We start from the raw sequence: 21638 nt of genomic DNA on the forward strand, positions 1-21638 counted from the left end.
GTCCATACATGGGGCCTGACTGGGAAGGAGGCCACCCCTCCTTCCGGTCTCTCCAGCTGAGCTGGCTGGGGGAGGGGAGGCCAGGTGGGACTCTTGCTCAATATAGAGCCTTGGGTCTCTCCAACAGGCTCACCCCATGGCTGCAGCCCAGTGCAGATGCTTATAAGTCCGTCGAGCCTCTGCAGGGCAGGGGTGGGGGTGGAAGGGCTGTGCATAGCAGGGACAGAGCTGCCTCAAAGCCATTCTTCCTCCATTCTGCTTTGGAGATCCCAAATCTCTATGAAATATAGCATACTAGCTAAGAGCAGGGTCTCTGCTGCAAATACTGATGTTTGCCTTTTCCTAGCTCTGTGACCCTGGCAAGTTATTAACCTCTCTGAATCTGTTTTCCCAACTGAAATGGATAAAATAACAGTACCCGTGTTACAGAGCATTCAAGCATTTCCTGCCAGTCTACCCCACCCCACCCACGTATGTATGAGATAGTATTTATAAAGTTCTCATGTGGTACCTGACGCAGAGTGGGTGCTCTCTAAATATTAGCTTTTGTGTTTTTTTTAAAAAGATTTATGTATTTATTTGAGAGACAGAGTGTGTGTGTGTGTGAGTATGCACGCACAAGCAAGAGTGAGGGTGCAGGGAGAGAATCCCAAGCAGCCTCCACACCCAGGGCCCAATGTGGGGCTGGATCTCAGGACCCCGAGATCATGACCTGAGCTAAAACCAAGAGTTGGATGCTTAACTGTGTCCCCAGGCACCCCTGAATATTAGCTATTTTATTTAGGAATGCCCTAACTGCAAATGTCAGGGTCCCAGTTGCAGGAGATAAGGGAGGCAGGGGCAAGACAAGGAGACTCAACAAGGGTGTTGTCTTCAAGGAGCCGGGCTTCTTGGATTCAAGTGCAATCACAGAACTTAGTGACTGTCGCATGAAGAAAGATATTTCATCTCCCTGGAAGAACAAAATCTACTCACCCAGACTCTCAGGGCTCTTGGGAGGCTTGAGTGAGATGCCATACCTGGAAGTGTTGTGCAAACTTTCAGTGACGTTATAAATAATAAAAGCTGTGTTTATTGGACATGTGCATGATACCTCTTGAATCCTCAGTCAAGCAAGGTAGGACTTGTTACTTAACATTTTATAGATGAGAAAACTGAGGCCCAGAAGTGAAGCGCTTAGGCCAAAGTCAACCAGCTTTTAGTGCAAAATACGTTCCTGTCATTGCTGTCACTAACCCAGAGCTGGAAGACGAGTGACTTGCCCAAGATCACACACAGTGGTACCAAATTGAGAACCTGGGTGTCGCAGTTTAAACCTTGCTGATGCCACCTTCAAGGACAGACAAATGGAACATTTCCACCATGGAAGATGATGATGCAACTGGGCTGCTTCCCATTTCTGCTCTTGGGCTGTGGTGAGCATTGGGCTCCTTGGACCACCTCCTCCCAGAGCAGCTCTGATTCTGGCACCTGCCTGCTCCCAGATCCACCGGAAACTTCCAGCAGACCCCTTTCCTTTCTGGAAGAAGGCAGGGTTCACCGTCCCCTCCTGCAACTCCTCTCCAGGGCACAGACCCAAAGCGAGCAGGGTGGAAGTGTTTTTATTAGAGCTTTGGTCAGACGGGGCGCAGCCGGGTCGGGCTTGGGCTTTAGCAGGTGCTTGGACGCTATCCAGCCCCAACCCACCCCTCTCCCAGGAAGCGCCACCCTGGAGCCGGAGGGCAGCGCATCCGAGCATGGGCAGCAGGGTCCTCGCCGAGACCTGTCCCCAGTCTGGGGCGGGCTGGCGAGCAGGGTGAACAATAAACAGTCCTATTGTACAAATATACAGCGCGGGAGGGGGCGGGGGCGGTGGACACCGCCTCCCGGGGGCCGGGACGGGCGCTCTGCACCTGGCTCTGCGGCGAGCGGGCAGGAGAGCCTAGCCTGCGGCCCCGGCGGTGGCGAGGGCGGGCCAGGGGCGTCATAGCCGGGGAGGGCCCGCAGACAGGGCTGGGGAGCCGGGGGCTGGGTTGTCCTCAGCCCGCCGGAGGGGAGTCCCGGGGTGGGGGGTGGAGGAGGGTGTAGATAGGGGATGGAGGAGGACGCGGGGAGCTCAATCGGAGTAGATGATGAAGCCGGAGAACGTGCTGTATTTGTTGCTGTTGCCGCCGTGCGCTTTGCCTCCGTCGAGCTTGATGAAGACCTCATCACCCGCGTCCAGGTGCAGGATCACACTGTTGCTGGCATAGTCATAGTTCTGGTCTGCGTCCTGGGCTATGGCGCTGGCCCGCACCTGCGGGGGGAGGGGGGGCGGGGGGGATAAGGGGGTGGGGGAGTAGGGGTGGAGTGTGTGAGAGGGTAGCGGGGAGGGAGGGAGAGAAGTAGGGTTGGGGAGGGAGGGGGACTGTCAGAGGTAAGGTAGCCACATGGGGAGGATCTTGGAGGCCCTAAAAGCCCCGCCTTCAGCTCTCAGCCAGCTTTTCTCTGGTCATCCCCCCCTTTCCAATCATAACTGTGTATTTGGGGACCTGGTTATAGAGGAGCCCTGGATTTCTAGGGCAGGTGTAATCTGGTTCTGAATTAGGAATCAAGGTGGAGCTGGCCTCCTTAACTCCTTTAGGTCTTACCGGCTGGCCTGCTGAAGACCTCAACAATGTCCCTGAGATGTCCCAGCCTGGAGCTCCCTCTTTGCAAAGAGGAATTCTCTGGAACACCAGAGGATGGGGGGCCATACCTTATCTCCTTATCATTCCTTCCTCTTTGCTTTAATTGTAACAACAATGCCTTATATTTCAGCCATACCTACCTGTTCTTACATCAGTGGATGGACACAAGGGTGCACCTTGGTTCCACGGGTCAAGAGGCTAGACTAATGCCAGGCTGCTACTAGGCAACCACCCTAGTACTAGAACCCAATCTTTAAACTCCTTGTCTGTACTTCATTCTGGAGTCTTTCGCACTGGAGCAGTGAGATGGAAGGTCTGGTAATTATTTCCCCTCCCAAGGCTCAGATTGAGCCTGCAACTGGCCTCCAAAGAGCTGTCAGTTATACCTGTGATTCTTACCCCACCCAAAAGGGACTTCTGGCTCCTCCTATGTCACCCCAGGGTGGTAGAAAGGAAGTAGGTGGGAAGAAGAGAATCCAGGCTTTACATCTTTCTGTGATCCTCAGGTGGATGTGATATCTTTGCTGGCCCTTGTTTTGATGGGAGAAGGGAGGGATGGGCAGGATGATGAAGCAAGAGAGCACCGGCATTTAGGTGTGAAGCCTGCTGTCACTTTTGGGGGCTCTGACTATAATCATAAGATATTGAGGGGGTTGGTGGTGGACAAATGCCCTCCAGGAATTCCTCCCCAACAACTGAGGCAACACAAGGCATCATGAGCCAGAGGATCTGGGGCCTCTCCAGGATAGCCTGGGTGGAGAATGGGAAGAGAGGGACCATCTCCAAGGTGTTGAGAGGAGGCTGCATTGAGGGGGTTCTCCCAGCTGGGCTCCCATAACAGCCCCTCTCCATCCTTCCCCTTCCCCGAAGGTAGCTCTCCTAAGGGCTGACAGTCTGGGCTGGACCAAGTCAAATTAGGGGAAGGGCCCATTCTCCTTGTTGGGGCGGGAGGAGGAGGTTGCAGGTCAGCTGTGCCAAAGCTGCTGACTCAGCAGCAATGCTGCAATAGGAGGACCCAACACATTTGCATGCTGTCTGTCAGGTAAAGTCCAGATCCTTCCAGCCCCTTGTCTGCCCTCAACCTCTTTCTTCCTCAACCAAGGAAGGAACAGTTTGGGCACACTTAGCTGGGAAAACTCACAGTTCAGCTAAAGGTAGAGAAAATCAAATGAGAGGAAGAGGCTGTCTGTCAAGAAGCTCAGTTTCTCTGTTTAGAAAATGGATGAGAAGATCCTGCCTCACCACTGCAACCTTTATAAAAGCCTTTTGATGGTGAAGAAAAAAAAATTTTAATCTTGATGGGCCTTTGTGCTACTAGGCAAGCGCTCAAAGCAAGCAGCCAACTTCTGTATTGTTCCCTGGGCCCTAATCCTCATAGTATTTATTATTACGCATGCATTTCATTATCTTTGCTAATAAATTACTACTAATAACAATTATTTTTATTACCCAGATTAATTTAGCCTTAACTCATTAAAACAGTGTGCTTCTTAATAGCCAAATCCATTAGAATACAGTCATCTGTCATCAGGAATCTCCTGGTGATGTGACAGGCATCAGAACTGTTATGCTTATGTTTATTATTTATTCATCACCATGATTGTTGCTGTGATTATCCTAATTATCCATGGAGGCAGGGAGAATTTATGCCCTTCCATCCTTAGACGGTGGGGAATCTAGGAGTGGAACCCAGGGGTCCTGATTCTCTGCCCAAGACTGGAAACTGTTGAGACATCTAACTCCTCCTGGGGGCCAAGGGGAAATTTGGGGAATTGAGGTTGCCATGGAAGCAAGAAAGCAAGTCTGAGACTTGTCACGAGGGGGCGCTGTAGAATCACTTCCTAGAGTGCTGCTAGAAGGGAAACTGAGGCAGTGATCTGACCAGGGCCCTGGTTGGAGGAGAGGGGACAACCCAGGAAACATGCCCCTGCCCCCTGATCAATGCTAGAGTGTTGGATGTGCAGGAGTGGCTCCCCCAGGCAGCCAGCTTGGCCCACAGGGCATACTTGTGCTGTCCCACATTTATTGGGTCCCTGCTGTGCTAGGCACTATGCTCTGTGCCTGGAAAGATATTCAAGGCTAGAAAAGGGCAGCAGGAGCCCCTCTCCCTCTGTCAGGCATTAGGCTGAGCTCCAGTGAGGAGCTCTACATGAGAGTCCTCAATGTATATGCTACTCCACCTCTCACCTCATTCAGGCCCTGTTGACCAAGCCCTTCCCCATTTGTAATATTCACCTTTCCAAAGTTCCTGCCCTGGACAACTGGCACCCTGGTCAAGGACCCTGGCCCATTCCCACACAGCCTCCTCTCTCCTGGCCCAGTTTATGAATTTCATGTCTTTCCTGATCCATCTGAACTGGGGACCCCCAGAGCAGCTGCAGGGAGCTTACCTCACTCAGGGCACCACCCCCAACCTACAGCCCCTTCCTCAGGCTCCTCAGATCTCCATGTCCTCATGAGCAAGGCTTGGTGCCACCAGGTTGGGCCTCAGGCATGGATGGGGTGGGTGCTCCACACCAGGCAGGAAGGTAGTGACTCCCGCTCCCCGTCTTGTCCAGGGAAAGGCCAAGGAAGAGTGTCAGCTCTGCCTTCCTGAGGAAATTCTGGAAGCCTTTCTGCAGGCAAGAAGCCAGGAAGGAAAAGCACAGAGCCCAACACTGCCACTGGTCTTGAAGGCACGGGAGGCAGAAGCCCCTCGGTTCTGTTCATGTACATTGCCCAGGACCATCATTCTTTCTCTGCTCACTTGAATGTCCCCTTCTACCTCTAAGCCATCCTTTTTCTACCATTGATCTTTTTATTTTCTCACTAGCCATGTCTCCTCACCTTGGGGACTGGCCCAGGTTCGCCATCCTTTCCCTTGACCAGGTTGGTCTGGGTTGGGGCAGGCCCCACTGGATCATTCCCTCCAGCTAACACATTTGGGGACCAGAGGTGCCAGCTGGGCTCCCAGTCTTCCTCTGACACACAAATCGCTGGTGTGTATTATGTGGTTACTACTCTCTCTCCTGCACAGACCACAAGATCCCAGAGAGCAGGTGGATCAAACCCCACTACCTGGCTCCAAACCTGACTCCTAGTAAGGCTTCAAAATGAATATGTGGGATGACTTGTGAGATTTAATGAGTCTTGAGCAATCCTGATCATGTCACAAAGGATGTAGGGGAGAGGAGTGTAGGCCCCACTGTTTTGTCGGGAGGAATGGTCTGGGTCACTGTTAAAAATGCTGGGTCTTGAAACCCTTCGTTAAAGCCACCTCCCTTTTTCTACTAGCCTGTGGTCCCACCTCCAGCGAGTACCTCCTCAGCAGGCTCTGCTGAAGGGGAAAGAAGAGGCTTTGAGATGGTTTCACCTCCCAGTGACTGAAGCAAGTGCCCCTTGCCCAAGCACACATCACCTTTGGGGTCACATCGTGCCTCATCTCTGAGGCCCTGCTGCAACTGCCTGAGGTGGCGCACCAGGTCTAGGGCCCGCTGGTGGTCTGGTGACTAGCTCCCTATCCAGGCAAAATGGGCCCCAAACCCCCTGAAGGCTCAGCTCGGGGCCAGCCCAAACTTTCTTTGGGAAAGGAAAAGATTCCATTGATGAAGGTGACATTGCTGCATCCCTTATTGGTGATTAATAAGGAGAATCGTGGGGCTGTCTGCAGAATGAGCCCTCCCTGGATACTGAGGCCTCCCTTTTGGTCAGGAACCAAGGACAAAGAGGAGAGATGCAGGAAGCCTGACAAACCCCAGTAGGAGAGAGACACTCAAGGAATAGAGAGGGATGTTAAGCCCAGGGGACAGAGGCCAGAAACCCAAGAGAGCTGGGTAGGACTGGTAGACACAGGAGAGAGATGAGGAAAAGAGAGTAGGAAAAAGAGGCAGGCAGGAGAAAAAGAAGAGGGGGTAGACTTACAAGTGCCTGGTAGTATTCGTGCTTACTCCCATGCCTGTCCTCTCCCCCACCCCCCAAGCCAGGTTCTATCTCGGGGTAGTACTGCAGTGGGAAAGCTTCCAACAGGGTCTTGGGTCCCAGTCGCAGGAGATTCCTTTCCAACTCCCACCATGCTAGCTTTAGTTTGGACCCTTGCTGGTCTCTTTTTCCACTGGGATGCTCTGCCTCACTAGCCACCCCCCCTCAACCCCCGGGGGTGGGGGGCTTGGCCACCATGGTCTGGGAGTACAGGAAAGGGAGGGGGTTTCAAAAGGGAAGGGAACTGGGCAAAACTGTCACCCTGTGGCGGAGTTAGGTCGAGGTTGGCCCTGGGGCAGGAGTTTCAGAGAAAAAGCACCATGCACTATCCTCCCAGTACCACCAGCCTGGCGCCAGCTTCCGTCTCTGGGATGGGAATAGGGAATGCCCCAGGAGTCAGGAGCAGCAGCTGCAAGATCAAGGGAGGGGGAGTTTCCATCTCTTTGCCCGGCCTCAGGAGGAAAAACTTTCCCCCGGAGGCGGCTTTCTTGCGCCTGTAGCTCTGACACTGTGGGAAGCCAAGCCACCGGGCTGCCCCATGTTTTGCAAGGGTTTCAGATCTGCCCCGTGGTCCCTTCTCAGGGACGGAGGATGTATTGCAGCTAAAGCTTTGCGCCCCTGGCTCCCTTTGCCTGTGTCCAAAACATCTCCTACAGCTTGCCTTCTAGGCTTGCGCGCTTAGCGGTGCGCCCGGACGCCCGCGGGCGCCAGAGGCTGCCTCTCCCCAGAGCCCGTCTTTGCCCTCCCCTAATCGCCCGCTGGTATCAACCACAATCCCAGCTCTCAGATATCGCTTCCCAAGGGCCAAGTCCCCAAGGACCAGTCCGCGCGCCTGGGAGCCCTGCGCTCTGATTATTTGGTATTATCTCCCGCATTCCCTTGCCGCGCGCCGGTGCCCAGGAACCGAGGAGTTAGTGCCAAGCGGTCCACCGTCCCCGCGTGTGATGCCTAAGCGGGGCTGCTGTAGGTCTCCACCTGTGCCCGCCGGTACCCATAGGTCCCGGGCTCCCTGGGTGCCCTGCCCCCAGGCCAGCCCCATGCCCCCGCCGGGCCCACCTGGCCGTTCTTGCAGAGGTCCGCCCACATACTGGTGCCGTCGCCGCCGCGCATGAGGACGTGGTAGGTGAAAAAGTAGGTGCCGGGAATGTTGCACGTAAACTTGCCGCTGGTCGCGTCGTAATTGTTGCCTAGGTTGGTGACCACGTCGTCGAACTTGAGCACCTCGTAACCCTCGTGAGGGTTCTTGAGGCCGGCGTAGAAGGCCACGCGTGGCACCGTGGTGTAGGTGGCCGTGCTGATGGCGCCGCTGCCCCCCGCACCCGGTAGCCCGGGAGGGCCGGTCTTGCCTGGCTCACCCTTCTCCCCGGGTGGCCCCACAGGGCCCGGAGGACCTGGGTCCCCGGGAGGCCCCGGGGGGCCCGGCTTGCCTGTGCGGCCCGGTTTCCCCTGGGGGCCCTGCACCAGCGTGGAAGGCGGGGGCGCGCCGCTCTGCTCGCTCAGGGCGTCGCCGCCGTCGGGCCGAGCGCCGGCGCCGGGGCCCCGCGCGGGGTAGGGGTCGCATACCATGCGGCAGGTGCCCAGCATCTCATAGTGGCCGTCCGGGCCGCCCGAGCTCACCAGCACGGGGATGAGCACCACCAGCACCAGCAGCATCACCACGCCCGCAGCGGCCGCCAGCAGCGTTTTCCGGCCGGCGCGGAGCCTGGGGAGCGCCGGGCCGCCCGGCCGCGCCGTCGGGGCAATGGTGCCGGCGGGCGGGGGGCGCGGGCAGGGCGCCCGCGCTCAAGGGCGGTCCGGCGGGGCTGCGGGCATGGGGCCGGGCCCGGAGCGCCGCGCTGCGCTGGATGCGCCGCCGAGCCCAGCCGCCGGCTCCTGCCTCGCGCCTCCCTCCCGCTGCGCGGCCGGAATGAGAGCGGCGGCAGCCGCGTCCTGCCGGGCTCCTCCCGCCTCCTCGCGCTCGGGCCACCGCCCCCTCCGCCCCGCCCCGCCCGCCGGCTCCCGGCCGCTCGGCGCCCGTGAGGGGTGGGGCTGTGGGCGGGGCCAGCACCTAATTGGGCCGCTGGAGGTAGGACTCCGCCCACCGAGGGGGCGGAGCCACGGAGATGAAGGCCAGAGCCGGGAGAGGAACCGGGAGACTGGGCGCTGGAGACTGACACTGGGAAATGCGGAGGATGCTTGAGTCTAAGAAATAGTAGAGTCTCCTATAGGGAAGGGGAGAATAGGGACCAAAGACCGAATGGAAGAGACGGCCACAGGGAGAGCTAGCGAGCGCCGAGGGAAGCAGAGAAGAGAGGCCTCGAGGGTTGGTTGCGAAGAAAACCGAGGAGGCTCTAGGGGCCATGGCACATAGGGGGCGGAGGCCGGGGTGGACAGTTCCCCAGCCTGCTGGGGATGGAGAGCAATTGAGGGGAGTGTGGAGTGGGGAGTATGGAATTGGGAGCAATGAGGGAAGAGAGTGAGAGGGAAGAAGAGAGGAAGGCAAAAGGAAGATGGGGAAGGGGCCATTCTGCACGGGTCTTCACAGACCATTAGTCCAGGAGATATAGGGATCGTGTGCCTGTCAGAGTGTCCAGCGAAATCCCGAGTAACTGACAGCAGCTGCTCCTCCTCTTTTCTGGCTCCTGGCTGTTCCCTGGCCCCGTCTTCCTTCAGGACGGGCAGGATCTTTTACCCATACCTCCTTGCCTCCCTGTTCCTCATCGAGCTCCAAGCCAGACAAGGCTGCTTTTTCCTGGGAGTGGGCTGGTCCTCCATTTTCCTCTGATCACTCCCCTTATTCCTGCGTTTAGACAAGAGAGAAATGGGGGCCCTAAGAAAGCGGGCATTCCGCCTTGTTCCTTCATTCTGACCAATACCAACAGTCCCTGGATGGTAACTCCCTTTCCCAGCCTTCAAGAAGGGAAATTGGTCTCCCCCAGTCCCTCAGCAGCCCCCTAACTCTTCTCCCTATCAGGTTGCATGAGGCAGTCCTCTTCCTCAAGTGCAGTAAAGTGTTGAGGTTGCATAAGTGGAAATGTGTCTGCTTCCATCAAAATATTTGTCACATTATTTGAGGCCCCACTCATGCTGCTCCATTGCTCCTCCTTCATCCTCCTTTATCCAGCCCACCATGGAAGGCTCTGCCTCTGGAGGCCTCTGGCCCCTGCTAAAAGATGACCCTTCAGCCTCTTTCTTTTCTCCTGAGAGGTCCCCTCCCACCTCACACTCTTCCCCTGCTGACTGGTCACAACTGTCCTTATGATTCTCTGGCTTTCTCTACCCTAGGATGAGACTGCTTACCCCCACCCAGAGCTGGGAGGAGGAAAGGGACACGAAAATATCAAATAAGGGGCTATGAGAGAGGACTTTCCAAGCCCTGATGGCAGAGCCCAGTTGGAGGGACCCCCAACCACCAAGGAGGGAGCTAAACCAATTCAATAAATAGCATTTACACTGGGCTTACTGTGTGCCAGGCCCTGTCTTGAATGCTTTACATACAAGATCACACTGGGTCTTTACATCAAGCCCTAGAGGTAAAACTCATCACTTTTCTCATTTTACAGATGGAGAACTGAGGCTCTGGCAAGTGAAGAGATTTGACCAAAGTCACACAACTAATAAGAGGTAGAGTCGGGATTCAAACCCGCAATCTGACTCCAGGCTCTTCCAACCCGGGTGGTTGGGTCTCTAGGTACTGTTCAATGTCCAAAGGGAGGAAAGTCCGGCAGGAGGGGGGCGCTAGGCGGAGCAGCTAGACCCCCAGGCTCAGGAAGAGTAGTCCTCAGCTGTCAATAGGCCTCCTGTCCCCCCACCTTGGTCTCCCCCAATATGTCTCTTTGAAGAGCGACAGGACTGGTGACCCGAGGGACAAGGTGCGCGGTCTTTAGCGTGCGATTTGCACTGTCCCCCTCCGGCAGGTTCTCACGCAGAGGGGTCTCCCGTCTGCTGTGCACCCGCAGCCCTCCCAGCACCTGCCGGGAAAGCGCGGCGGCGCCCCAGGCCGAGGACGAGGCGGGAGCGCCCTCCCCCCACCCCCACCCCCACCCCCATCCCCGAGCTCTCGGGGCGCGCTCGGCGCTGCCAGGCGGCCTGCCCCCCGCCCCCCGAAAGAGCGCCCGCTCCCTGGCGCGGTGTGGCGTCTCTGTCAGCCCAGCCGGATTCTCCCCGCTTCGCTGGAGTGGAAAATAACGGCTTCAAACTTTGCAGAGAGGAGCTGGTGCCAGCACTTTAATTAACAGCCATCTTGGCCTGTGAGCCTGGGCCACCGCCTCCCGCCTCCCCCCGGGCTCGCCAGGCCCCGCCTCGGTCCCGCCCAGGTCCCCCGAGTGAGGCGAACCCCCACCGCGGTGTCGGGGCACCCGTTTTCCTTAGGTGGGGACGTGAGGACGCGACCGATTGGGGGGCGGGCGCTGCCTGAAGGGGAGTCCCCCAGTTTACTGACTGAGGACCCCCGAGCCCTCCCACTCCTCCCACCCCAAATTCTCTAGAGCTTGGCTGTTGAGGATTCTAGAATTAGAGACCTGCTTAGGATAGTCTAACCTGCAGCACCTCAAGTGTTCTCCAGAAAAAGGGTTGTGAGAATTCAATGAGATAATGGGTGTAAAGCCCTGGGCTCAATATCTGACCCTGGTTATGCACCCAGTAAATGGTGGCTAATATAATTATTGCACCCCCAGGTTAAGAATGCCCTTCCACCACCCTAGGCCTTGGGTTTCCTTTTCTTGCCTTCTTCCTACAGGTTGCAGTGTTTGGTGTAGGATAGGAAGACAGTGGCCTATGCTTCTAGGTTCAGAGACAAGACTTAGATGAGTGAAGAAGGACCCCTGGTGCTCTGGCATTCTAGCCTCCTCCTCAGCCACCTGCCCGCAGGGGGACAGGGGAACCCAGGTTTACAGAAGGGGAAAGAGGTGAGCCTTGTTAGAAAAGAGGGAGAGCAGGACTCTCCCCCGCTGGGATGTTGCCATGCTGGGAGCTAAAGACCCAGCTTTGCTTTCCTTCCTGTGAGGGGGAGCCCCACCCCACTCCTACAGCCCCTATCATTTTAGGGGTGGGGGGGTACTGGGCATTATGGGTGTGCGTAAAGTGAGTAAGACTCTCCATTTACACATGGCTGACTTTAGGAAACCAGGTGGCTGCTCTGTGGTATTTTGGGGTTCTTTGAATGAATGTGAGTGGGTGTGAATATGTAAGAGACAATTTGTGTTAGTGTGTGTCTGGGTTTGTGAGTGATGACGGGGGTGCTATGCCCTGAATCATCGGCTGGCAAATCTGCATTCATTTGTCCACTCATTGCAAACGTCGATCTAGGCACTGTAATGTGGTGGTGCCGGTGCGCCCCGAAATGAGAAAGACCTAAACCATACCCCTGAGGAGCTCACTCTTTGACAGGTGACTCAGGCAGCAAGCAATGGTAAATGTTATGATAATTATTAACGTTCTTCCGAGCACTTACTAAGGGCAAGATCTTGTTCCAAGTGGATTATCTTATTTAAATTTAACAACCTATTATCCTGGACTTAAAACTATTACATGGCTTGTATCATTTAATATCAATAACCCCATGAGGTAGGCAGTGTTATTTTCCCCATATTGTAGCTGAGGAAAAACTAAGGCTTGGGATGAGGTTTGTACTAGGCGTTAGGAAGCACAGATGAAAACTCCCTGCCCAGAGGACTCCAGGAAGACTTCACAGGGGAGGTGGAGAGCTGGGAAGCAAGAGGCAGAGGCAGGCTTTCCAGGTCATGAGGCCCATCAACTTGCCACATGTGCTTGGGGAAGTCTCATCACATTTAAGGCCTTTCATTTCTTTCTCTGGGCTGGAGAATTGTCCAGGGGAGCTCTGAAGGGCTGTGATTCTCATATTAAAGAAAACATCCCACTGTCATCTATTAAAATACTTAAAATCCCTTTACTGATATTTTAACTCAGACCCTTCTAGATCCTCCATTGGAAAAGCCTCCATGATTTCAGCCCCCTTTGGAGAGGGAATATTTGGTCAAAAAGTGCAGGGGGAATGGAAGTGGTGTTATGATTTCGGGTGAAGGGCCAGGACACACCTCAGTGGATTGAACCAGCGGGGGGGACTCAGAATTCCTCAGTCTGGCTGGGGCTCAGAGGTTGGTGAGGAACATTCTTCAGGAATGTCTCCCCCAGGGATGCCTGGGTGGCACGATAGTATTGGGCTCCCTACATGGAGCCTGTTTCTCCCTCTGCCTGTGTCTCTGCCTCTTTCTCTGTCTGTGTTTCTCATGAATAAATAAATAAAATCTTTAAAAAAAAAAAAAAAAAGGAATCCCTCCCCCAGGGATGCCTGGATGGCTCAGCAGTTGAGCATCTGCCTTCAGCTTGGGGCATGATCCTGTCCGGGGATCGAGTCCCGAATCAGGCTTCCTGCGAGGAGCCTGCCTCTCTCTGTGTGTCTCTCATGAATAAATAAATAAATAAAATCTTAAAAAAAAAAAAAAAGGAATCCCTCCTCCAGCTCCATAGCAGGAGGAGGAGTGAGTGGGATTAAGGGGGCAGAGCCCACATACCCAAGTCATAGTCAGGTTTTCACATGTTCCCTCTCCAGAGAACTCAGAGCTTTGTGCCTGGGGGCTCCAGAGACTTGCTCAGGCCTGGAGCCTCCTGCACCCCCCACCTCAGACCAGCAGCCCCCTGCTGCCCATCCCAACCCAACACCAGGGAAGCAGCTCTGAGAAGGCTTGGGATGTGGGACAGGAGACCTATTAGGAGGTGCCTCCCCTCAGCCCAGCCTGCATCTCCCAGCTGCATGTATAAGTAATGAGGCTCTGCAGCCCCAACAGGAACCAATATAATGGCGGGTGCGCAGGGTCAGCCAGAGAGACAGATAGCAGGACATGGGAGTGACAGGCAGTGCAATTATGCTGAGCCTCTTGCAAAGGCAGCAGGGAGAAGGCCCCTGCCTGGCCAGCAGGGTCCGCATGCCTCTCGCCTCCTCATGAAGGCATTGACTATTCCAGACCACCCCCCACCCACCAACTCCCAGGCTAGGTGGTGGAAGGCCAGGAGGTGGACAAGGATTAGGAAGAGGGCAGTGGAGGAGGAACTGGGCTGATGGGGAGCAGCTGGTTTTCCTGGGTTCTGGGGAGAAAGCCCCCTGCTCCCCAGATTGACTTTTTTTGGGAAGCTCTGTCTCTCATAGGAATAGCCTTCCCCAGGCATTCTTACCCCAGGAGACCTAGAACTTAAGGTCTGGAAAGGTTTTAGAGACCTCTCCTTTGACAGACAGGGAAATTGAGGCTGGGGGAGGCAAAGTAGCTTCCCCAGGGTCATGCCTATCTGAGGCAGAGCCAGATGGGAGCCCCTTGAACTCTTTTCAGGACCCCACTGGTGGGGGTCAGGAGGCAAGAGGAGGAGGGCTGATTGCTCACCCCTGTACTAGGCAGTCCCCACGGACCAGTGGAGGTTGCAGCTCAGAGAGGTCTGACAGCTGGGTGTGGAGGTTGGAACTCTGTCTGCAGCGCAATCCTCAGAGGGCCCAAATCAACCAGGGTAGGGGTAATCCAGTCACATTTCCATGTTCAGGGGCTCATATTGGAGCACCCTATATCCATGTATTTGAGAACGGAGTGGCTGAAGATCTCTGAGGAGGAAGAGCCAGTAGACCAGTGGAGCCGAGCAGTGGGTGCATAGTAAATGTTCATTAAACCAAACCCCTGAACACTGCCAGCCTCAAGGACGTGCAACCTGTGTTCTGACAAAGATTCTGCACTCAGAAGGGATCTGCGCTTGGTTTTATGCTTTGCTATCATTGTCTGGAAGTTCTTAACAATTTTTGAACAGGGGCTCCACGTTTTCATCTCATGCTGGGTCCTGTAAATCACATAGCTGGTCCTGCCCCTGAAACAGAGATGTGGTTTATTCTTGGAGGGCTCCCCTGGCTTTTCCCTGCCCCAACCTCACCCCCAGGATATCCCAAGCAGAGGGGAGCACAGAGCCAGGAGAAGCTGGCATTTGAGGGCTTCCCAAAGGTCTCCACCCTACGACGGCTGACGGTGCACAGGTTGGGTTGGGAGAACCCGGCTGCTCTGACCTGCCAGTCCCCATCCCATCCATAGGCCTGCACTTTGCCTGTCTGTCCATCTGTGTGCCCATCACTGACCCAGGTGGAGGGGGGTGGAATGTATGAAGGTGGGTGCCAGGACAGAGAGCTCCTGGTCCCAGCTGGAGTCCCCTGTCCCTTGGAGAGACATGGTTCCTTTGCTGATTGGCCCCTGCTAGAGCAGAAGGGGCTGGCAAGGGGTGGGGTGGGAGGCTTAATTAGCAGCTTGAGCCCAGGCAGCAGGCAGTGGGCTCAGAGCTGGCTGACTTTTCCCGCTATAGATCTGCTCTCCAGGAGAGGCACTAGCCGGCTGGTTTAGGCTCTGGCTGGGCTATTTTAGGAATATTCTTAACTCTTCCTGTGCCACTGCCATCACCGGACATCTCTGCCAGCTCCAGACTGTCCTCCTCCTGGTCCCTCCTCCCCAGTCCATGCTTTTCCTCTCTGGCAGCTGAGAAGATCACGGTTTTCTCTGAGGTGAGGCCAAATGCCTCTCGCCAAGGAAAGCTCCCATCTCTGGCCCCCCCACGAACTCCCCTTTTTGCCCTGCCCTGTGTCGTCTCCCTCTTTCCTTCCTTCATCATGGCTCTGGCCTAAGGAGACTGGCAGATTTCAGCATTTCCCTAGCTCCTTCTTCTTGCCTATGAAGTTGGGATGGTTAGGCTCCCCCGCCACAGTGAAAACAGCTGGCCTGGGCCCCTGAGAGAAGACTGGAAGCCACAGTCCTGACCTCTACTCCCCTCACCCCACCCCCACCCTGGCAGGCCTCTGCCTGCTGGTCTTTAATGCCCTATTAGGGCCAAGTTTCCAGTTGGATGTCCCACACAAGCAGCCAGAAACCCACAATGTCATGAGATTCCTACTCCCTACATTCTTCTCCCACTCCAATTCCTGGCTTCTTGGACAAATCTAGGTCAGGATATAGGTATTACCTAGGCAAGGCCAAGGGAAGTCCTACTGGGGCCCAGGAGGGGCCACCATTAATAAATCTGAAATTCTAAAAAAGATATTGAATCAATCAATCTGAAATTCTGGTTAAGATAGGGGAAGAGATCTCAGCTTCCTCAGTGTTGGGGATTCCTGTGTCTGAGCTAGGTGGCCCGGGTCACCTTGGACTTTGATATCATCCCCCAGGCACAATGTCTTCTGGGTCTGGAGGTTGGGAGTCACCACCAAGTGCTGTTGGGAAAGCTCGACTTGAAGATCCTGGCATATGGCTGATGATTCCGTACAAATCCTCACGGGCCTATGTTGTGCCTGATACTGCACTGGACACCAGACATAGAGGATCAATAATTGATAGTCATTCTCTGCCCCCCCTGCATAGTCTCTTGGGCTGGTTCCTCAGGGTGTCTGACCATCAGCCTGGCCTGGGGCAAGTGAGCCCTCTCCTGGGTCTCACCTAACATCACCTCTTCCAGAAGTAACAGAGCTGGCTGGGGCAGAGCGTGAGGTCCGATGGAAATCCTTTAGCTCCTGCCAGGGTCTACAGAAGAGGTTCTTGTGATGGGAGTCGCCCATCGAGCTGCAAGTCCTCAGCCTCCAGTTTGGAAGGATCCATATAGATTTATCAAGGTGTCCTGGGGAAGATTCTGAGTTCAGAGAGACTATACCCTCTAGGGACTCAGGGAGAATTCTGCATCTTTTTAAAAGTAAGACCTCTCCCTTTACCCCTAATGGAGACATTAATAGGAAGCAGGAGATTGGCTGTAAAGGAGCCCCCACCCCCCGCCTGTCAGGTAGGAGGCTTCCTGAAGCAGAGGAGCTGAGATTTCTGGCTTCACAGCTCCTGATGCAGACACACTGGGGTATACGGGCTAATCTTTGGCAAAACTGCGAGCTGAACCCAGGAGTGCTGGCCCCCTGCCTTTCCAGTGCAGCCCCGCCTTTCCATCCCCCACCTTCCCTCCCTTTCAGCTTCCAGGCTGGGAGCCCCAGCTGGTGGAGGATGTCTTGCTCCTCAGCAGCTGGGATTTGTAAATATTTATAGGAACACGGAACAGATCAGTGGCTGACAGGCCCAAGGAGCGGGCAGGGGCCCTGCCTGGAGCTCAGCAGCTTCATTCCCCCTTCCCCACACCCTAACCTGATTTGAGGGAGCCCAGGATGACAGAGATGGGGGTGATCAAGCAGGGCATGGGGCCGGCAGCCTCCACATTCAGAAACACCAGCTCAAAGGATGCATTTGTCTCTCAGCCGCCACTGGGCACTGCTTTTACACTCAGAGTTGCTCTCATTCTTCCAGCACCCGGCCAGCTCCCACATGCTCACACACCCATTGCCACATTGACCTGCTTTCACACATACCCTTTCAACACTCAGGTACATTCACTGTCATGCTCACATGTGTACACACGCCCTTTCTGACATCCACACTGATCTCTCACACACATGTACTCAAACCTTTGCACACACACTAACTCACACTCATAATCTCATTGGATTCCCAGGTCCGAGCCACTGCCCACAGGTCTTAATCACAGGTCCTGGGAGAGAACCTCCTGCTTTCTGTCTGAGGTGGGCTCTGCATGTGTGCTTGCCTGTACAAGCACTGTAGGAAGCAGTGGGGCCCTGTGGTCAGGGGGTGAGGAAGAGGGAGGAGGAGTGGATAGAGGTGGGGACCAAAAGCCATTCAGAGCTGATATCAGCCTGGAACAGAAGCAAGACAAAGGCAAGACAAGGAAAAGGAGACTGAGCTGGGTCAGGGCAGATGGGGTAGGAACTGGGGACAGAGGGCCCCCCTGGATAAGAAGCTGTCACATTCTTGCTCCAGTGGCTTGTGAGACCAGCACCACCCCCCAGCTGGAGCCTCTCCCCTCTGGATCTTGTCACTGTGGCTTTGCTTTGCTGCTTGGGCAGCCGGGAGTGGTGACAAGCAGAGAAGACAGTGCCTAGGGCAGCTGGCTGTGCCACTCAGGCCTGGTTGCCAACTCACCCATCACTGCCCATCTCATCACCCACAGGGGCCCAGATGAAACCAGTGACCAGCCCAGCTGCCCTTACCTCACAGGACCGCAGCAGGGGAAGGGAGGCAACTGGACCCTCTTTTTCAAAAGACCTTGCCCAGGCCCCTGGCCACTGAGTCTGAGCTTGGGAACCATGGGCTCTCTGTTCCCAGGTACCCAGGATCCACCAGACATGGACAGGAACCTATGCATGAGGCAGGGGCTTGAGGAGGGGGTTGGGAAAGAAAGCCACCATGAGGAGCCAAACATGTTTTTGGTAGAAACTTCTTATTTCATCTGCTTTACCAGGCACAAGAATGACGTCCTCACACCCTGTGCCCCCCGGGTGCTGTGTTAAATAATCATCCCTCTTCCCTAGGGTCTGTCTCAGGGCATTAGTTCTAGGGCATCAACGAGTCAGTTTGTGCTCTGAAATCTGAGAATGACCATTTCTATAAAATCAGAAAGGCAAAATAATAATAATAATAATAATAATAATAATAGGCAGCGAAAATTGCGTTGGCTACTGTTTTCCTGTTTTTCAATCGTCAGTGCAGCCTTCTACCCAGCTTTTGACGTCCTGATTGATTCATGCTTTCACGGGTTCATTCATGTATTTGCTCAACAGGCATGATTCATCCAGGTGCCAGGCTCTGTGCTGCGTCCTGGGAGCCAGCGCAAAAGCCAGACTAGGCTCTTCTTGCCTGTGCGGTATTTAGAGTTGATCGAAGGAGACAAACAAATGCACAACAAAGCATCATGCCCCCAGGAGACCAGGGAGCAGTGTCCATGCGCCTCGCCTGAGGACCCAGATGTCCTGCTCTTCCAGCTGAATGCTTTCAAGTGACGCAGAATCCTTGTCTCATCCCAGGGTTAACATCCCCTTCTCACCCGTCTCCCACATCTGCAGGTCTCCCCTCCTGGGCAGCCAGACCATCTGAGGATGGTGGACAGAGTGTGAAGGTGAGACTGAATCTCAGCTTGGACACTCACTGGCTGGGTGACCTCAAGCAAATCATTCATCTCTCCCAGTCGCAGTGTCCTTCTCAGTTAAAAGGCAGTAACTAATACCCATCACAGTGGTACCAACAGCATCAAATAAGATTAAGTATATAAAGCACCAAAGATGGTGTTTGGTGCACAGTAGGGTCTCAATTTATGCTAGCTCCTCCCTTACCCCCTTTCTAGTGTCATACATTGCATCTCTTCTCACTGGCAGGGGGAAGAAGTTTGGGTGGGGGGCACGCAGCAGAAACCAGCAGTTCATACACTATGAATCTATGCTTCAAGCCATCCTCCTTGGAAGTCCAGATCTGCTCTGAGGGGAGCCTCTTATTTAAGAGGGTAGAGAGGCTGGCTTTACCTCCTGGACTATCTGAATATTCCAGAGATACAGCTCTTTTCTTCATCCTGTTTCCCATCTCTCTGGCTCTCAAATTTTAAAAAGGATTATTGTGTGTGTATGTGCTGGTGAGATGGTGGTGGTAATGGAGGTGATGGTGGAGATGGTGTTGGTGAAGGTGAAGAAATAGTGATAGAGGTGGTGATGATGGTAGTGGAGGTGATGATAGTATTCGTGATGGTGAAGGTGGTGATGAGGGTGGTGGTGATGGAGGTTATGGTGGAGGTGTTGATGGTATTGGTGATAGTGGAGGTGATGATGGGGAAAGTAGTTGTAGAGGTGATAATGGTATTGGTGGTGGTGGTGGTGGTGAGGATGGAGGTGATAGCGGAGGTAATGGGTGGAGGTGATGATATTGGTCATGATAAATGTGGTAATGATGGTGATGGAGGTGGTAGAGGGGATAATGGTACTGGTGGCAGTGAATGTGGGGATGGTGTTGGTGATGATAGAGTTGATGGTGGAGATGTTGATTGTACTGGTGGTGGTGAAGGTGGTGACAGTGGAGGTGGTGATGGTGAAGGTGGTGTTGATGGTGATGGAGGTGGTGATGATGACGGTGAAGGTGGTGATGGATGTGATAATGGTACTGGTGGTGGTAGATGATGGTGGTATGGGAGCTCTTTTCAGAACCCTGTGCTTAGATTTTGAGAGCTAGAAAAGGGCCCAGTTCCAGCTAATCTACTGAGGCCCTACTATGTGCCAGGTCCTGTGGTACTTGCTTCATTTCCATAGCAATACACAGAGATTACTGTCTCCTTTTGCAAATAAGGACCCCGAAGCCAGAGATAACAAGTGACCTGGTTATGAGCTCACTGCTAGAAAGATGTAGAGAGATGTATTTAAACCTTGGGTCCTTTGACTCCTAGCTCCATATTCCTTCTCTAGACCATCATGATGCTACTACCTATGTTTCATAGCAGGGGAAATGGAGACCCAGGAAGGTTAAATGCTACACGACCTGATTGGCCCAAGGTCATGCAGCAGTTAGAAACAAGGAGTGACCATTTTCTCTTTACTTCTAGGTCTTAGCAGCCTTTGTATCACCAGGGACTGGGTTCTCACTGAGGAGGATGGGAGGACCATCAGCACATTACTCCTCATGCCCCTGACAGAGGCCCAGAGTCCAGACCTCCTCAATCCTCTGGAACAGGCTCTGTATCTGCTGTCCTCCTGGCCCTGCACACTGTCAACTCAGTCTCCTCCACTAGCTTCAGAGTGAGAGTGACAGATACCCAGCTGCTGCCTGACCCATTATACTTGACATCTCCTCCCCCAGATCTGACGGTGAGGCTCCTTTGGCCTGGGCACCATGCTGTAGCAGCTCTGACTAACATTGAGAAGGAGGGACCAGGGGCTGGCACCCTCTATGGATATCCCTGTCTGAGCTCTGAGGTGGTGAGCATAGGGGTCCAGCTGTCTTGTTCTCCCCATTCTTTTCTGGTTCTAGACCTTAGTCTCCTGCTTAAAAAAAAAAAAAAAAATGGTAGCTCCACCTTGAATCACCAGGAATTAGTGAAAAAAAGGAAGAAGAGTGAAAGAATTGTACCTAGATTGCATTGTTCAGACACTTCCACCCTCAGGAAGCCTTCTGGGATTCATCCCACACAGTTTCACTCCCTCTGACCCCATCTCAAAACTATGTAACTGACTCTAAGTCTTGAGTCACAGGGATGATGATTTTGGAGGCGGTGGTGGTGGTGGTGGTGGTGGTGATGTTGTTGTTGGAGGTGGTAGTTATGGTGGAGGTGGTGGTGATGGTGGTAGAGGTGGTAGGGGTGGTGGAGGTGGTGGAACTGGTGGTGAAGCTGGTGATGATGGTGGTGCTGGTAGGTCTGGTGATAATAGCTCTTGTATGATTAGAATAAGATAAGGCCTCCTGGAGCTGGGGGGAGGGGGAGAGAGCTGGTGGTTGGCTGATGACTACCTTCCCCCACCTCTTCCCCACCTCTTTAATAACAGCTACTATTTATTGTCACCCATAAAACAAGTGCATGCTCAGTACTTTATGTGTAATCATTCATTTAATCCTCCCAACAACTCTGTGAGGCAGTCACTAATATTTTAGAGATAAGACAGCTGAGGAGGAGCGCCTGGGTGGCTCAGTGGTTGAGCATCTGCCTTTGGCTCAGGGCATGATCCCAGGTCCTGGGATCAAGTCCCGTATTGGGCTCCCCAAGAGGGAGCCTGCTTTTCCCTCTGCCTATGTCTCTGCCTCTTTCTCCGTGTGTCTTATAAATAAATAAATAAAATCTTAAAAAGAAAAGAAAAGAAAAGAAAAAGACAGCTGAGGCACAGAGAGGTTAAGTAACTTGCCTAAGGTCGTACACCTAGCAAGTGGCAGAACCTAGGCTCAGACTCAGCCACAGCCCCACACTAGAGTTTTGACTCCAGAGGCAGAACTCTATACATACAAGAGAGCTGGTGGGTGGGTGTGTGTGGGGGGGGATTTAAGGGGCTCCACTGTCTTGAGGTTTCTATGGCCAAGCAGTGACATCTGGCTATCTTCTTGCCTCCATCTCTCTTGGGAGCTCTGACAAGGGAGGTGGGGATCATGGATATGTGGAAGAAGTCTAGGTTCCACCAGTTGGTGGTCACAGAATAGGGGAGGGGAGATCCTTCGCCTGGCCAAGGCTGGCAGC

The 21638-nt window shown here is 54.1% G+C and overlaps 1 protein-coding gene and 1 long non-coding RNA gene across 3 annotated transcripts; one reads left to right on the forward strand and one right to left on the reverse strand.

Moving 5' to 3' along the window:
* Positions 1-1585: 1585 nt before the first annotated feature.
* Positions 1586-8356, reverse strand: C1QL1 (complement C1q like 1). The gene is made up of 2 exons (XM_077853566.1): positions 7662-8356; positions 1586-2275 (listed from the first exon to the last, which is right to left on the reverse strand). The coding sequence occupies exons 1-2, from the start codon at positions 8256-8258 to the stop codon at positions 2096-2098; spliced, it is 777 nt and encodes a 258-aa protein (XP_077709692.1). The 5' UTR covers positions 8259-8356; the 3' UTR covers positions 1586-2095.
* A 280-nt stretch (positions 8357-8636) lies between these two features.
* Positions 8637-18847, forward strand: LOC144286723 (uncharacterized). Of its 2 annotated transcripts, none has more exons than XR_013354644.1 (3): positions 8637-10208; positions 11323-11491; positions 18223-18847. It is a non-coding gene; the product is annotated as an uncharacterized LOC144286723 (long non-coding RNA). The 2 variants fall into 2 exon arrangements; XR_013354643.1 differs by lacking the exon at positions 18223-18847 and having other exon boundaries at positions 8637-8907; positions 10148-10208; positions 11323-13042.
* The last annotated feature ends 2791 nt before the right edge of the window (positions 18848-21638 follow it).

Source organism: Canis aureus, chromosome 16 (genome assembly GCF_053574225.1).
Source record: "Canis aureus isolate CA01 chromosome 16, VMU_Caureus_v.1.0, whole genome shotgun sequence".
Classification (NCBI taxonomy): domain Eukaryota; kingdom Metazoa; phylum Chordata; class Mammalia; order Carnivora; family Canidae; genus Canis; species Canis aureus.

Excerpts from the sequence above, each read along its gene's own strand:
- C1QL1 (XM_077853566.1), bottom strand. The coding sequence starts at position 8,258 with ATGCTGCTGGTGCTGGTGGTGCTCATCCCCGTGCTGGTGAGCTCGGGC. Across the intron at positions 2,276-7,661 it reads ACCTCTGCAAGAACGGCCAG|GTGCGGGCCAGCGCCATAGC; the intron begins GTGGGCCCGGCG and ends CTCCCCCCGCAG.